The sequence below is a fragment of the Jaculus jaculus genome, chromosome 14 (assembly GCF_020740685.1).
Source record: "Jaculus jaculus isolate mJacJac1 chromosome 14, mJacJac1.mat.Y.cur, whole genome shotgun sequence".
In the NCBI taxonomy this organism is placed as follows: Eukaryota; Metazoa; Chordata; class Mammalia; order Rodentia; family Dipodidae; genus Jaculus; species Jaculus jaculus.
Window position 1 is genome coordinate 14,174,323 of NC_059115.1, and position 14,886 is coordinate 14,189,208.

Genomic DNA, 14,886 nt, shown 5'->3' on the forward strand with positions numbered 1-14,886 from the left:
TGGATGCCTATCATGGTCGGTCCATTAGCTATCTTCCACCAACACTAGGGTCCAGGGCCCTCTGTGGGAGCTGGTGGTGTAGCTCAGTAGGTAGAGTGCTTATCCAGCATGCACAAAGCCCTGGGTTTGATATCCATCCAGCACCGCATGAAACAGGCATGAATCCAGTTGTGGTGGCGCACACCTTTAATCACAGCACTCGGGAGGCAGAGGCAGGTGGATCGCTATGAGTTCGAGGCCACCTGAGACTACATAGCGAATCCCAGGTCAGCATGGACTAGAGTGAAAACCCTACCTCGAAACAAACAAACAAAAACAACAACAACAACAAAAATAAATAAATAAAAGGAAGGAAGAAAGAAAAGAGGACTGGAGAGATAGCTAAGTGGTTAAAGTACTTTCCTGAAAAGCCGAAGGACACCAGTTCAATTACCCAGGACCCACATAAGCCAGATTCACAAGGTGGAGCACGTGTCTGGAGTTCTCTGCTGAGGCTAGAGGCCCAGGTGCGCCCAATTCTTTCTTTCTATCTGCCTCTTTCTCTCTCTCACTCTTGTTTGTTTGTTTGTTTGAGAATGACAGATACAGAGAGAAAGGCAGAGAGAGAGGGAGAAAATGGGCATGCTGCAAATGAACTCCAGACACATGCGCCCCTTGTGCATCTGGCTAATGTGGGTCCTGGGGAACCCAGCCTCAAACCAGGGTCCTTAGGCTTCACAGGCAAGTGCTTAACTGCAAAGCCATCTCTCCAGCCCTCTCTCTCACTCTTAATAAATAAATAAATTAATTAATTTTAAAAAAAGAAAATGCAAGCAAGCCATGCATGGAGGCACACTCCTTTAATCCCAGCACTTGGGAGGCCAAGGTAGGAGGATCGCCCTGAGTTCAAGGCCACCCTGAGACTACATAGTGAATTCCAGGTCAGCCTGAGATAGTGAGACTTTACCTTAAAAAAAGAAAAAAGAAAAAGAAAAAAAAAGAGAAATTGCATACATGTGCTATATATATGCAAAAATAAATATTTTAAGAAAGAAAACATACACTTGACTTCAGTGGCACTCAACAAATCAAACAAACAAAAACAGGCATGGTGGCACATACCTGCAATCCCAGGAGGATTAAAATTCAAGGTCATCCTCAGCTACACAGCAAGTTCAAGGCCAGACTGGGCTACACAAGACCCTGTCCCAAAACGATTTTAGAGGGCTGGAGAGACGGCTTAGCCGTTAAGGAGCATACCTGTGAAGCATAAGGATCCAGGTTTGATTCTCTAGGTCCCACTTAAGCCAGACACACACGGTGGCGCCTGTGTCTGGTGTCCATTTACAGTGGCTGGAAGCCCTGGCATGCCCATTCTCTCTCTCCCTCCCTCTCTCTCTTTCTCGCTAATAAATAAATAAGAATTTTAAAATATCTTAGAAAGAAAAGGATAAGCAACCAAAACTACTTTGGAGGAAAAGCCCAGCTAGTATTTTCTCCTCCTTGCCTCCCCAAACCCTTAACCTTTTCTCTAGCCCCTGCTCATTCCCGTGTATGAACCTCAGGATCCCACGGCTGGCCTCAGTTTCCCCTAAGATGCTGGACCTAGAACAGAAAGAAAGAGACACAGGAGAGGGGTGTTAGCCCCGGGGATGAGTGCGCTTATGTGGACTGCTTTCGCCACACCCCAAGCGCTGGCACCCCTCATGAGAGCTGGACCCCTCTTCTCCCAGACACCACGGGCCGCCCCCCTCCCCACGACTCCAGTTAAAGGCCCTTAACACTAATCGCTGCTGGTTGACTCCGTGCCTGGCCTCGCTTCCCTAAAGAGGCTTTTGTCCCCTTAATTGGCTATCTCCAGGCGCTTTTCTCGGTCCCCCCACCCACGCGCCCCGGCTCTATATCCCAGGTCCAACTATGTGCTAATTGGGCCCGCAGGAGTCGTTCAGAATGCCCCTCCCCTCTCTGCCCTTTGCGTTCCTATATCAGCCCCTCACCTGCCGTCCCTCAAGCCCCAAGATCCAGCAGCCCTGAGACAGAAGGGAGGCTGCATCCTAATTCCCAGGTAGCTCCCATCTAGCCCTCTGGTCAAACGGCCTCCCCACGGATTTAGAGGTCCTTCCGGATCAATACTGGAACTCCAGAGCACCTAGCTATGCACCCTGGGGCCCCTGCAACCCCTGGGGTCCCTGAACCTGGACCCCGAGAGCTGTGTGCCTTTGTGAGTGGGGCTGCTGCTCACATGCTGCGGGCCCTGCAGCCCAGGCGCACCCGGCCCCCCAAGAGGAGGCCGAACCACCGGAGGTTCCTGCATAACCAGATCTGCAGGTGAGAGGTGGGGGAGGGGATGCACGCGTGGAACAGGAAGTTCAGCTCAGCGCGCATGTGTTACACACCTACTGTGTGCTGGGGCTGTGTCAAAACCCATTACGGAGCAAAACCAGTGACATCCTCTACTTTCAGGGAGTGTGGCTCCCCGTGGGGTGGCAGAAGGGAAGGGATGGTTTTAAGTAAATACAGCAGAGCATGATGATGCACAATTGTAATCCAAGCTGAGGCAGGAGAATTGTTAACTCGAGGTCAGCTTGTACTGCATAGCAAGATAAGGTTTAAAAAAAAAAAGGAAGCTGGGCGTTGGTGGTGCACACCTTTAATCCCCAGTACTTGGGAGGTAGAGGTAGGAGAATTACCATGAGTTCAAGGCCACCCTGAGACTTCATAGTGAATTCTAAATTAGCCTGGACTAGATGGAGACCCTACCTCGAAAAACATAAAACAAACAAACAAACAAGAAAGGCTAATAATAGGGCTGGGCTCAGGTTGTAGCTCAGCAGGAGAGCACTTAGCATTCAAGATGATCTAGGTTCTGGGAAAGAGCTAAATAGGGGTTAAATCACTTGCCTCTGAAGACTAAGGACCCAGGTTCAATAGACACCCTGTAAGCCAGAGGCACAAGATGGCACACGCATCTGGAGTTCATTTACAGTGGCTGAAGTCTCTTTCTCTCTCTCTAAAATAAATAAAATAACAGGGCACACACACACACCTTTAATCCCAGGACACAGGAGGCAGAGGTAGGAGAATCACCATGAGTTCGAGGCCACCTTGAGACTACATAGTGAATTCCAAGTCAGCTTGGGCCAGAATGAAACCCTACCTCAGAAAAAACAATACCAAAACTAAAAACCAAAAATTCTCCATGGATGTATGGTTAAGGAAGGCTCTTGCCTGCAAAGCTTAGGGACCCATGTTTGACTCTCCAGGTCCCACATAAGCCATACACATAAGGTTGTACATGCGCACAAAGGGGGTGCATGCATCTGGAGTTTGAGGGTAGTGGTGAGTTCTACTGCGGTGGCTAGAGGTCCTGGTGTACCCATTCTCTCTTTTTCTCTCATAAAAGACATTTAAGAACAACCTCTCCATGGTAAGTTCTGTCTCTCCCTTTATCAAAGACAATGAGGCTCACAGAGGTTCAATGACTTGGCCAAGGCTACATGACTAGTTAGTGAATACAAGCCCTGGCCCATTCTCTTTTACCACCCAGTTCTGAACCAGGCTTCCCCAGCACCTTGATAATGTTGCGGATAATGATGGTGATGAAGGTGAATGATGATGATGGTGGTACTGCTGGTGATGGTGGTGGTGGTAAGAGTGAAGGTGATGGTGAGGGTGATAATGACATGATCGTGGCAGTGCTGTTGCTGCTGATGGTGGTGGTGATGACCGTGATGATCTGGGGGTGGTGATTGTTATCGTGATGAAGGTGATGGTGATGAAGGTGATGGTGATGATCTGATGATGGAGGTGGGATTTTTATTTATTTAGGGTTTTTTGAGGTAAGGTCTCACTCATGGCAATCTTAACCACTAAGCCATCTCTCCAGCCCTTTTTTTTAATTTTTACTTTTTTTGGTTTTTCGAGGTAGTGTCTCACTCTAGCCCAGGTTGACCTGGAATTCACTATGGAGTCTCAGGGTGGCCTCGAACTCACAGCGATCCTCCTACCTCAGCCTCCCAACTTCTGGGATTAAAGGCGTGCGCCACCACACTCATGGCAATCTTTCTACCTCTGCCTCCCAAGTGCTGGGATTAAAGTCCTGTGTCACCACGCCCAGCTATTATTATTATTGAGAGAGAGAGGCAGAAAGAGAGCATGGGTGTGCCAGGGCCTTCAGCCTCTGCAAACGAACTCTAGACGCATGCGCCCCCTTGTGGTGCATGTGCAACATCGCACACTTGCATCACTGTGTGGCTGACTACATGGGACCTGAAGATTTGAGCATGGGTTCTTAGGCTTTGCAAATAAGCACCTTAACTGCTAAGCCATCTCTCCAGCCTGAGGGTGGTTTTCTTTGAGGCAGGTTCTCATTCTAGCCCAGGCTGACCTGAAATTCACTCTGTAGTTCTACACTGGTCTTGAACTCACAGTGATCCTCCTACCCTCTGCCAACCAAGTGCTGGGACTATAGGCATGCACCACCATGCCCAGCGTGGGTGTTTGTTTTTTTGATATAGAGTCTCATGTATCCTAAGTGGTCCAGGAGCTCACTATGAAGCTGAGAATAGCTGTTCACTCCTCCTGGTCCTTGGTTTATCTGGTGCTGGGAATCAAATCCAGGCCTTCATGCATGCCAGCAAAGCACTCTACCAACTGCAGAGTGCTTAAGGAATAGATATTCCTCCCATTTACATTATTGGAGGAAAGTGATTGGAGGGGGCTGCCACAGAGTCTCACACAGCCTGGCTGTATACAGGCTGGCCTTCAACTCATGGCAATACTCCAGCTTCTGCTGCTGGAGGACTGGGATTACAGGGGTGAGTCACCAGGCCTAGATCCTCCATTCTTATCATGTTTTTAGGTGTGCCATAGTTCTTTTCACTTTCCAGCTTCTCTAGGTTGCAAAACGAAATTTTCTCCTTATGGCAGAGGTTTCTGACATTGTCTAGGGAGTGGGAACCTCTGCTGACTACATAGTGCTCTCAGAGGTTGTGGATGTGGCTCAGTGGGTAGTATGCTTGCCTAGCATGTGCAGAGCCCTGGGTTCAATCCCAGTACTGTATCACAAAGCAGGCACAATGGATGCACACCTGTAACTTCAGCAGTTGGGAGGTGGAGGCAGGGGGATCAGGAGTTCAAGGTCAGCCTTGCCTATATAGTGAGTTTGAAGACAGCCTGGGATACCTGAGACCTTGTTTCAATAGAAAGAAAGAAAGAAAGAAAGAAAGAAAGAAAGAGAGAGAGAGAGAGAGAGAGAGAGAGAGAGAGAGAGAGGGAGGGAGAAAGAAAGAGAGAGAGAGAGAGAGAGAGAGAGAGGGAGGGAGAAAGAAAGAAAGAGAGAGAGAGAGAAAGAGAGAGAGAGAGAAAGATAGATGGGAGATATGGCTTAGTGGTTAAGGCATTTGCCTGCAAAGCCAAAGGAGCCAGGTTTGATTCCCCAGGACCCACGTTAGCCAGATGCACAAGGGGGTGCATGCGTCTGGAGTTCATTTGCACTGCGTCCACTCTCTCTCTCTTCCCACACCTTTCATTGTCAAATAAATAAAAATAATTTTAAAAAGAAAGAAGGAAAGAGAGGGAGGTAAGGAGGGAAATAAATAAGTGAAAGAAGGAAAAAGGGGGCTGGAGAGATGGTTTAATGGCTAAGACACATACCTGCGAAGCCTAAGGACCCAGGTTTGATTCTCCAGATCCCACGTAAGCAAGCTACAGATGGTGGGCCCTGGCATGCCCATTCTCTCTCTCTCTCTCCCTTTCTCTGTCTGTAATAAATAAATAAAAATAAAATCTTTTAAAAAAAAAAAAAAAGAAGGAAAAAGGAAGAAAGTGAGCCTGGAGGGATGGCATAGCTTTTAAAATGTACTGTCTGGCAAAGCCTGCTAGCTTAGGTTCAATTCCCCAGCCACCCACATAAAATTGGAGGGACATTTATTCTCAGTGGCAAGAAACACTGGCACATCTATGCACACGCATGTGTGCACAAATAAATACTTTTTTTTGAAATTTTTATTTATTTATCTGCAAGCAAAGAGAAAGAGAGCTATGTGTGTATAGGAGAGAGAGAGAGAAAGTATGGGCACACCTGGGCTTCTTGCTGCTGCCAATGAACTCCAATGCCTGCACCACCTTATGCATCTAGCTTTATATGGGTACCAGGGAATTGAACCTGGGCCATCAGGCTTTGCAGGCAAGCACGTTCAACCACTGAGCCTACTTTATTGTTCTTATAAAAATAAATATTAGGCCCAGGTTCAATTCCCCAGAACCCATATAAAGCCAGATGCACAAAATGGCACAGACATCTGGAATTCGTTTGCAGTGGCAAGAGGTCCTGGTGTGCCAATAATCTCTCTCTCTCCAAAATAAATGAACAAAATATGTTTAAAAAGAGTGGTAAAAAAAGAAAAATAGACGGGTGTGGCAGCACACACCTTTAATCCCAGTGCTTGGGAGGCAGAGGTAGGAAGATCACCATGAGTTCAAGGCCACTCTGAGACTCCATAGTGAATTCCAGGTCAGCCTGGAGTAGAGTGAAACCCTACCTCAAAAAAAAGAAAAGAAAGGAAGGAAGGAAAGAAAAAAAGAAAGAGGCTGGAGAGATGGCTTAGCAGTTAAGGCATTTGCCTGCAAAGTTAAAGGACCTCAGTTTGATTCCCCAGCACCCACATAAGCCAGATGCACAAGATGGTGCATGCATCTTGAGTTCATCTGTAGTGGTTGGAGGACATAGCTCTCTCTCTACCTCTTTCTCACTCTCAAATAAATAAAAAATATTTTTTAAAAAAGAAGGAAAAGAAAAATAAAAGAAAGGAGCTGAGGAGCTGTTTCGGTGGGTAAAGGGCTTCTTGTGTAAGCATGAGGACCTGAGTTTGGATCCCCAGCTCCCGTGTAAAAGCCAAGCATGAAGCATGGCATCACTCACCTTTCATCCCAGAGCTGGGGAGGCAGGGACAGAAGGAGCCTTGAAACTTGCTGGCCAGTTAATTTAGCCTATTTTTTTTTTTTTTTCCTGAGGTGGGGTCTCACTCTGGCCCAGGCTGACCTGGAATTCACTATGGAGTCTCAGGGTGGCCTCAAACTCATGGCGATCCTCCTACCTCTGCCTCTCAAGTGCTGGGATTAAAGGCATGCGCCACCACACCTGGCTCAATTTAGCTTAATTGATGAGTTCTAGGCTCAATAAGAAACTATCTCAAAAAAAATAAAGGTGGAGAATGATTAAGATGACATCATATGTCAAACTCTGGTCTCCACATGCACATGTGTGCACCATAAACATATAAACACACAGGCATGCATACCACACACCCAACACATGCCCCCCCAAAAAAACAGATTTTATAGCTGGGTGTGGTGGCGAACACCTTTAATCCTAGAATTTGTGAGGTAGAGGTGGGAGGATGGACGTAAGTTCAAGGCCATCCTGAGAAATTAAATTCCAGGTCAGCCTGGACTACAGTGAAACCTTACCTCAAAAAGCAAAAAAAAAAAGTTATCAGCAGGCCATTTATCAAGATGTGACTGACCATCAACCATGTTATTTGTGTCAGAGAATGTCAGCATGTTGGTATCCATATGTCAAAACAGCAGGTAACTGCTATGTCAGAAAGGGCGTTAACAGTCAGAGGACGCTGACATAGGGATATTTAAGTTTCCAGTGAGTTGAGCCAGGCGTGGAGGCAGAGGCAAAAGGATCTCTGTGAGTTCCAGGCCAGCCTGAAACTACATAGTGTATTTTAGGTCAGCCTGGGCTATAGAGAGACCCTACCTCAAAAAAAAAAGTCTCGCCAGGCGTGGTGGCGCACGCCTTTAATCCCAGCACTGGGGAGGCAGAGGTAGGAAGATAATCCTGAGCTAGAGGCCACCCTGAGACTACATACTGAATTCCAGGTCAGCCTGGGCTAGAGTGAGACCCTACCTAGAAAAAAATAAAAGTCTCCAATAGTGTTTGGGAGCAGCTGGCTATGGAAGGCCCTTTTTATTCCCCTTCTCCCTCTCTGCCCTAAGATCCCAAGATTGCCCACCCCATGCAGGGTCTGCCCCCTAATTCTCCAGGGCCCCAGGCCGCCCACAACAAGAGCCTCAAGGCAGCCCAAGTAGCCCAAAACACTTTCTCCTGGGCTCAGCCTGACAAAATCCAGGTCAGATAGCTGTAGCCAGCATCTCCTCACCCACTCTTTTCTCCTTCCCTGGAGGTTCCCGTAGGCCCTGGTCCCCTAGGGATCTCCCCCCACCTGTGCTGTGGATTGTTGACATTTTGCTGGAAAAATTTCAAAGGAGGCTGGAGAGATGGCTTAGCAGTTAAGGTGCTTGCCTGTGAAGCTTAAGGACCCAAGTTCCATCTCTCTCCCAGTCCCACATAAGACAGATGCACAGAGGTGAGGCAAGCACAAGGTCACACATGTCCACTGGATGGCACAAGCGTCTGCAGTTCCAATGCACTGGCTGAGGCCCTGGTGTGCCAATTCTCTTTCTCCTCTCCCTCTGTCTCTAAAATAAAATTTAAAAAAAGAAATTAAAAAAACTTTCAAACTTACAGAAAGGGAAAAATCATTGTGTGTTTCAGTGCGTCTCAAAATAAGGTCTGAGAATTAGATATGATGGATCCTGCCCATTCCCCACACTCAGGAGGGAGAGGCAGAAACAGGAGGATTGAGTAAGTTGTAAGTGTTCCTCAGCTACATAGTGAGTTAAAAGGCAATCTCAACTACATGTGACCCTGTCTAGGAAAAAAAGATCATCCCAGACCATCAGCAGTAACTCCATCTTGGCCTCATCTGGAAACTTGTCAGGAATGCAAGTTCTCAAACCCTATCCCAAACCTGCAGAGAAACGGGGGTGTCAGTTAGGAACCCATATATTTTAAAATATTTTTATTTATTTATCTGAGAGAGGGAAAGAAGCAGAGAGAGAGAGAGAGAATAGGTGTGCCAGGGCTCCCAGCCATTGCAAACAAACTCCAGATGCATGCGCCACCTTGTGCATGTGGCTTACGTGGGTCCTGGGAAATCAAACCGAGGTTCTTTGGCTTTGCAAGCAAGTGCCTTAACCACAAAGCCATCTCTCCAACCCAGAATCCATATATCTTTTTTCTTCTTTGAGGTAGGGTCTTCTCTAGTCCAGGAGTGGTGGGGCACACCTTTAATCCAAAGTTAGGAAGATTGCTGTGAATTCAAGGCCAGTATTGGACTACGGAGTGAATTCCCAATCAGCCTGGTCTAGAGTGAGACCCTGCCTTGAAAAGAACAAAAATAAATAAATAAACAAATGAAAAAAATGGTGCTGGGGCAGGGGGACTGGAGAGATGGCTTAGTGGTTAAGGTGTTTGCCTGAAAAGCCAAAGGACCCAGGTTCAGTTCCCCAGTAACCATGTAAAGCAGGATGCACAAGGTGGTACATGTGTCTGCAGTTTGTTTATAGTGGCTAGAGACCATGGTGCGCTCAATTCTATCTCTATCTGCCAATCTCTCTCTCTCATAATAATAATAAATAAATGGGGGAAAGGCACATGTTTGCAAAACGGCTAGTTGGGGCTTTGATTCCCCAGTATCCAAGTAAAGCCAGATACACAAAATGGCACATGCATCTGGACTCATTTTCAGTGGCAAGAAGCCCTGACATGACCTTCTCTTTCTCTGTTTCTCTCCCTCTCTCCTTCTCTCCCTCTTTCTCTCTCTGCTTGCAAATAAATACATTAGAACTAAAAAGGAAAAAGAAAAGTGCGGTGAGATGAAAGGACATATCCCTTGAGGTGCGCGTCAGAAAGGGGATCTTTTTCAGCCACCTGCCTAACACCTGTTTCTGTCTACAGGCAGTTTGCCAAGATAGAAGCTGCCACTCAGCGCCTGGCTCTATCCATTTTATCCCAAGAGGCACCTCCCCACAGACCTGCACCCCGAAGGCCGCCCCCACCACCTCCATCTCCCTTCCTGGGGGTGGCCTGTGCTGAGGCCCCCAGGGAGGAGCCCCACGCCGGCCCCAGCCTGAGCCTTGCTGCGCTGGACACCTCCACCCCTGACCTCTTCGATGACATCGTACTCACTCCAGAGTGTCCCTCCGTGACTTCTGAACCATTCCCGCAGACTCTGACCACGGACATCCCCCAGCTGACGTGGGATCACCCCTGTACTGCTCTGGGACAGGGCGAGCTGAGGCAGCCCAGCCTGGCGCTGGCTCCATGTTTCTCTGATTCTCAGCTCCCTTCCCAACATGTCCCGGAGGCAGCGGCTGAACCAGGGGCTCTCAGATGGGCTTGGGTGGACAGGTGGGAGGCATCTTGTGCTTGGGGTTCTCAAGGGATTCTTGACTGGGGGATCCTGTGAAACCTAATCACAACCCAGGCTGGGCTCCAGAACAAACCAAAAGCCTCTCCCCAGAGACCCCCAACCCATCCGCTCCCCTCCTCACTGACCCTGGGAAAATAAACCAAGCCCAAACTCACACCTTTCACCACAGCTCTAGAGCATTCTCTCCAGGGTTCACCTTCACCCTTCAAGCTGCCCATTGGCACCCCTCCTTTCTTCTTCCTTCCTCCCTCTTTCCCTTCAGCCGCCTTTCCTTCCTTTTAAAATATTTTTACATATTTATTTGCAGAAGGGGAGCGAAAAAGAGAATGGGCTCCACTGCAAATGAACTCCAGACCCATATGCTATTTTGTGCATTTGCATTTTAAAAATATTTTTATTTTACATTTCATTTTATTTATTTATTTGACAGAGAAAGAGGGAGAGAGAGTGAGAGAACGGGCACACCAGGGCCTCCAGCCACTGCAAACAAACTCCAGATGCATGAGCCCCCTTGTGCATCTGGCTTATGTGGGTCCTGGGGAATCGAACATGGGTCCCTTGGCTCTGCAGGTCTTTAGTGCTAAACCATCCCTCCAGCCCCTGCATTTGGATTTTATTTTATTTTATTTTATTTATTTTATTTTTTTTTGGTGTTTCAAGGTAGGGTCTCATTCTAGTTCAGGCTGACCTGGAATTCTCTATGGAATCTCAGGGTGGCCTCAAACTCATGGCGATCCTCCTACCTCTGCCTCTCAAGTGCTGGGATTAAACGTGTGTGCCCCCACACCCGGCCTTGCATTTGGATTTTTATGGGTACTGGGGAATGGAACCTGGGCCATCAAGCTTTGCAAGCTAGAGCCTTTAACTACCGAGCTGCCTCTCCAGTTCCTTTCTTTTTAAATATATTATTTCATTATTGGAGAGAGAGAGAGAGAGAGAGAGAAAGAGAGGGAAGGAGAGAATGGGCACACCAGGGCCTCCAGCCACTGCAAACAAACCCCAGATGCACGGGCCACCTTGTGCATCTGGCTTATGTGGGTATGGGGAATGGAACCTGGAAGCACCGTAACCACTAAGCCATCTCTTCAGCCCCCTTTCTGTCTTGATATAGGGTCTCATGTAGTCCAGGCTGGCTTGGAGCTAACTAAACAGCCGAAGATAACCTTGAACTTCTGACTGTGCTGTCTCCACCTCCTGAATGCTGGGTTCCAGGCATTAGCTGCCACCATGATTTAGGGGTGCTGCCGCTTTGGGTGTGCAAGGCCAGCACTCTACCACCTGAGCTGCATTCCCAGCCCGACCCCAGGCTTTCTCCCTTCTTTCCCATAATCATCTCAACAGCCCTTTCTCCCTCTCACCTTATTTTCTGGCTAATGACTGCTCTGTCCTTACTGTTCCGCCAAATTCACTGGGCCCAGGGCTAGCTGTTACGACTCACTGCTGTACAAACAGACAAGCTCCCACCTCATGGAGCTCCTGCCTGTGTGTGTGTGTCTGTGTGCGTGTGCGTGTGTGCATGTGTGTGTGTGCGTGTGTGCGTGCGCTTGGGCAGGGCAGGGGTGGGTCTGCCAGTATGTGAATACCTGGAGAGAACTGCAACAAGCAAGATACATTTCCAATTTCAGATTGGAATTAATAACATGATGACCTCGGTTTGTGGACCCCCACTCTCTCTTATATTCCTCAATAAAATGTAACATTTAAAAAATAATAAGGTCCCACGTTAGCCAGATGCACAAGGGGGCGCACGCGTCTGGAGTTCGTTTGCAGAGGCTGGAAGCCCTGGCGCGCCCATTCTCTCTCTCTCCCTCTATCTGTCTTTCTCTCTGTGTCTGTCGCTCTCAAATAAATACATTAAAAAAAATAATAATAATAATGTGAGCAAAATAAATGATCTGATTTGAGTGCCTACTTGACATCATGTGGTCAGAGAAGGCCTTGAATATCAAGCAGCAGCAGCCCCATGAGGAAGTTCAGGAATAAGAACAGCACTTAGCCAAGGCCCTGAGGGGGGGTGCTGGGGACTGCAAGGAAGGCCAGAGGGGATGCAGGGCAGTGAGCGCGGGCTGGTGGTAAGAGCCCAACATGAACTGGAAAGAAACTGGATTGTTTTTGCTTTGTTTTTGTTTTTCAAGGTAGGGACTCACTCTAGCCCAGGATGACCTGGAATTCACCATGTAGTCTCAGGCTGGCCTCAAACTCATGGCAATCCTCCTACCTCTGCCTCCCGAGTGCTGGGATTAAAGGTGTGTGCCACCATGCCTGGCTGGATTTTTTAAAATTTAATTTTGTGTTTTCTTGTTTTATTTTGAAACAGGCTCCAATATAGCCCAGGCTAGCCTCCAACTCTAGCCTCCTGTGTCCACCTCTCAAGTGCTGGGATTATAGGTATGCACCACCACACTGGTCTATGTAGCGTTGACTGAACCAGGATACATGATAGGCAAGCCTCTACCACCTGGGCTACATTATGAGCATGACTGTGTGCGTGCGTGCGTGCGTGCATGTGGTTTCTTTTGAGTCAGGGTCTTGAACTGCCCATGATTTTTTTTACCTCAGCCTCCTGAATGCCAGATTACAGGTGTGAGTCACCACACGTGGTTTGGGTGTTTGGATTTTGTTCCAAGAAAGGTAAGAAATTCAGCCAGAAGAGGATTGCCCTCAGTTTGAGGCAGCCTGGATTACATGTACTTAATGGCAGGTCAGCCTGGGCTACAGTGAGACCCTGCCTTGAACAAAATGAAGAGGGCCAGGTGTGGTGATGCCCAACTTTAATCCCAGCACTCGGGAGGCAGAGATAGAAGGACTGCTGTCAGTTCAAGGCCAGCCTAAGACTACAAAGTGAATTCCAAGTCAGCCAGCCTGAGCTACAGTGAGACCCTACCTCTGAGAAAAAGGAAGAAGAATGTTCAACTTTCATCAGCCCTTAGTGAATTTCAGGTTACCCTGGACTGGAGTGAAACTTTACCTCAAAAAAAAAAAAAAAAAAAGGTGGGGGAAGGAAGGGCTGGAAAGATGGCTTAGCAGTTAAGGCGCTTGCCTGTGAAGCCTAAAGACCCAGGTTCAATTCTCCAGGTCCCACATAAGCCAGATGCATATGGTGGTGCATGCATCTGGAGTTAGTTTGCAGTGGCTAGAGGCCCTGGATTGGAGGGCCCATTCTCACTCACTCTCTCTGTCTCAAATAAGTAAATAAATAAATAAATAAATTTGTAAAAAGGAAGAGGAGGAGAGGAAGGAAGGAAGGAAGAAAGGAAAGAAGAAGAGAGAGAGGAGAGAGAAAGGAAGGAAGGAGAAACAGAGAAATGGGATGTTTGGGGCTGGAGAGATGGCTTAGCAGTTAAGGTGCTTGCCTGCAAAGTCTAAGGAGCCAGGTTTGATCCCCCAGAACCCATGTAAGCCAGCTGCACAAGGTGGTGCATGTGTCTAGAGCCCATTTGCAGTGGATAAAGGCCCTGGCACATCTATTCTCTCACTGTCTATATTCCTCTTTCTCTCTCTTGTGCGTGCTCTCTAGTAAATTAATACATAAATAAAATATCTTAAAAAATAAAATAAAAGCTGGGTGTGGTGGCACATGCCTTTAATCCCAGCACTTGGGAGGCTTGCCGTGAGTTCGAGGCCACTCTGAGACTCCATAGTGAATTCCAGGTCAGCCTGGGCTGGAGTAAGACCCTACCTCGAAAAACCAAAAAAAAAATTAAAAATAAAATAAAATGGGATGTTTCTTGCTTCTTCAAACTTCCATTTCCACATGCAGAATCTAAATATTCCAAAGACTACCCAAGGAGGCAGGTGTTGTTCAGATGTAAGAAAAAAAAAAAAGAGAGAGAGATTGCCAGGTGTGGTGGCACACACCTTTAATCCCAGCACCCGTTGGCATAGGTAGGAGAATCACTGTGAGTTTGAGGCCACGCTGAGACTACATAGTGAATTCCAGGTCAACCTGGGCTACAGTGAGACCCTACCTCGAACCCGCCCCCCCCCCCGCAAAAAGAGAGAGAGAGAGAGAGCGAAAACAAAAAGGGTAATAAACAAAGGTTCAAATTCTTCATTTCATAACACCCCTGTTTCCTGGAAAATCCTTGGGTGTCTTTGCAGGTCTGGTTTTCATTTTATTATTTTATTTTAAAATACTTTATTTATTTGTTTGAGGGGGGGGCATATAGAGAGAAAATGGGCGCACTAGGGTCTCCAGCCACTGCAAAAGAATTCCAGACGCATGCGTCACCTTGTGCAGCTGGCTAACGTGGGACCTGGGGAGTCAAACCTGGGTCCTTAGGCTTTGCAGGCAAGCGCCTTAACCGCTAAGCCATCTCTCCAGTCCCCTGGTTTCATTTTGTTTTATGACAGGGTCTGAATATGTAACCCAGACGGCCCTTGAATCCGCAATCCTCCTGCCTCAGCCTCGGGGGCGCAGGGTTTACACGCTGAGCACCATCTGTCAGCCACCAACTCAGCTGGTCCGAAACTGATCCGGTGCCCGCCACTCAAGCCCTTTCACGGCTTACTATTGGTCAGATCCTTCACCCCGCCCCTCCGCGCGCCTCTACCGTCCAGTCAAAATCTAGAGACTGCCGCTCGCCCCGCCCCGCAGATGGGCGGTGCACTGCAAGGCGAG

The 14,886-nt window shown here is 47.9% G+C and overlaps 1 protein-coding gene across 1 annotated transcript; it reads left to right on the plus strand.

Annotated features, from left to right (window-relative positions):
• Positions 1-2,134: 2,134 nt before the first annotated feature.
• On the plus strand, positions 2,135-14,836 carry C14H19orf85 (chromosome 14 C19orf85 homolog). Its single transcript, XM_045133328.1, has 4 exons — positions 2,135-2,307; positions 9,791-10,090; positions 10,176-10,243; positions 14,787-14,836. Exons 1-4 carry the CDS (start codon positions 2,135-2,137, stop codon positions 14,834-14,836), a joined length of 591 nt encoding a protein of 196 aa, XP_044989263.1.
• The last annotated feature ends 50 nt before the right edge of the window (positions 14,837-14,886 follow it).

Bases quoted from the DNA above. Each gene is read 5' to 3' on its own strand.
- C14H19orf85 (XM_045133328.1), top strand. From the start codon at position 2,135: ATGCACCCTGGGGCCCCTGCAACCCCTGGGGTCCCTGAACCTGGACCC. The intron at 10,091-10,175 runs GTGGGATCACCC...TCTGATTCTCAG, and splicing joins ACGGACATCCCCCAGCTGAC to CTCCCTTCCCAACATGTCCC. The intron at 10,244-14,786 runs GTGGGAGGCATC...ACTATTGGTCAG, and splicing joins AGATGGGCTTGGGTGGACAG to ATCCTTCACCCCGCCCCTCC.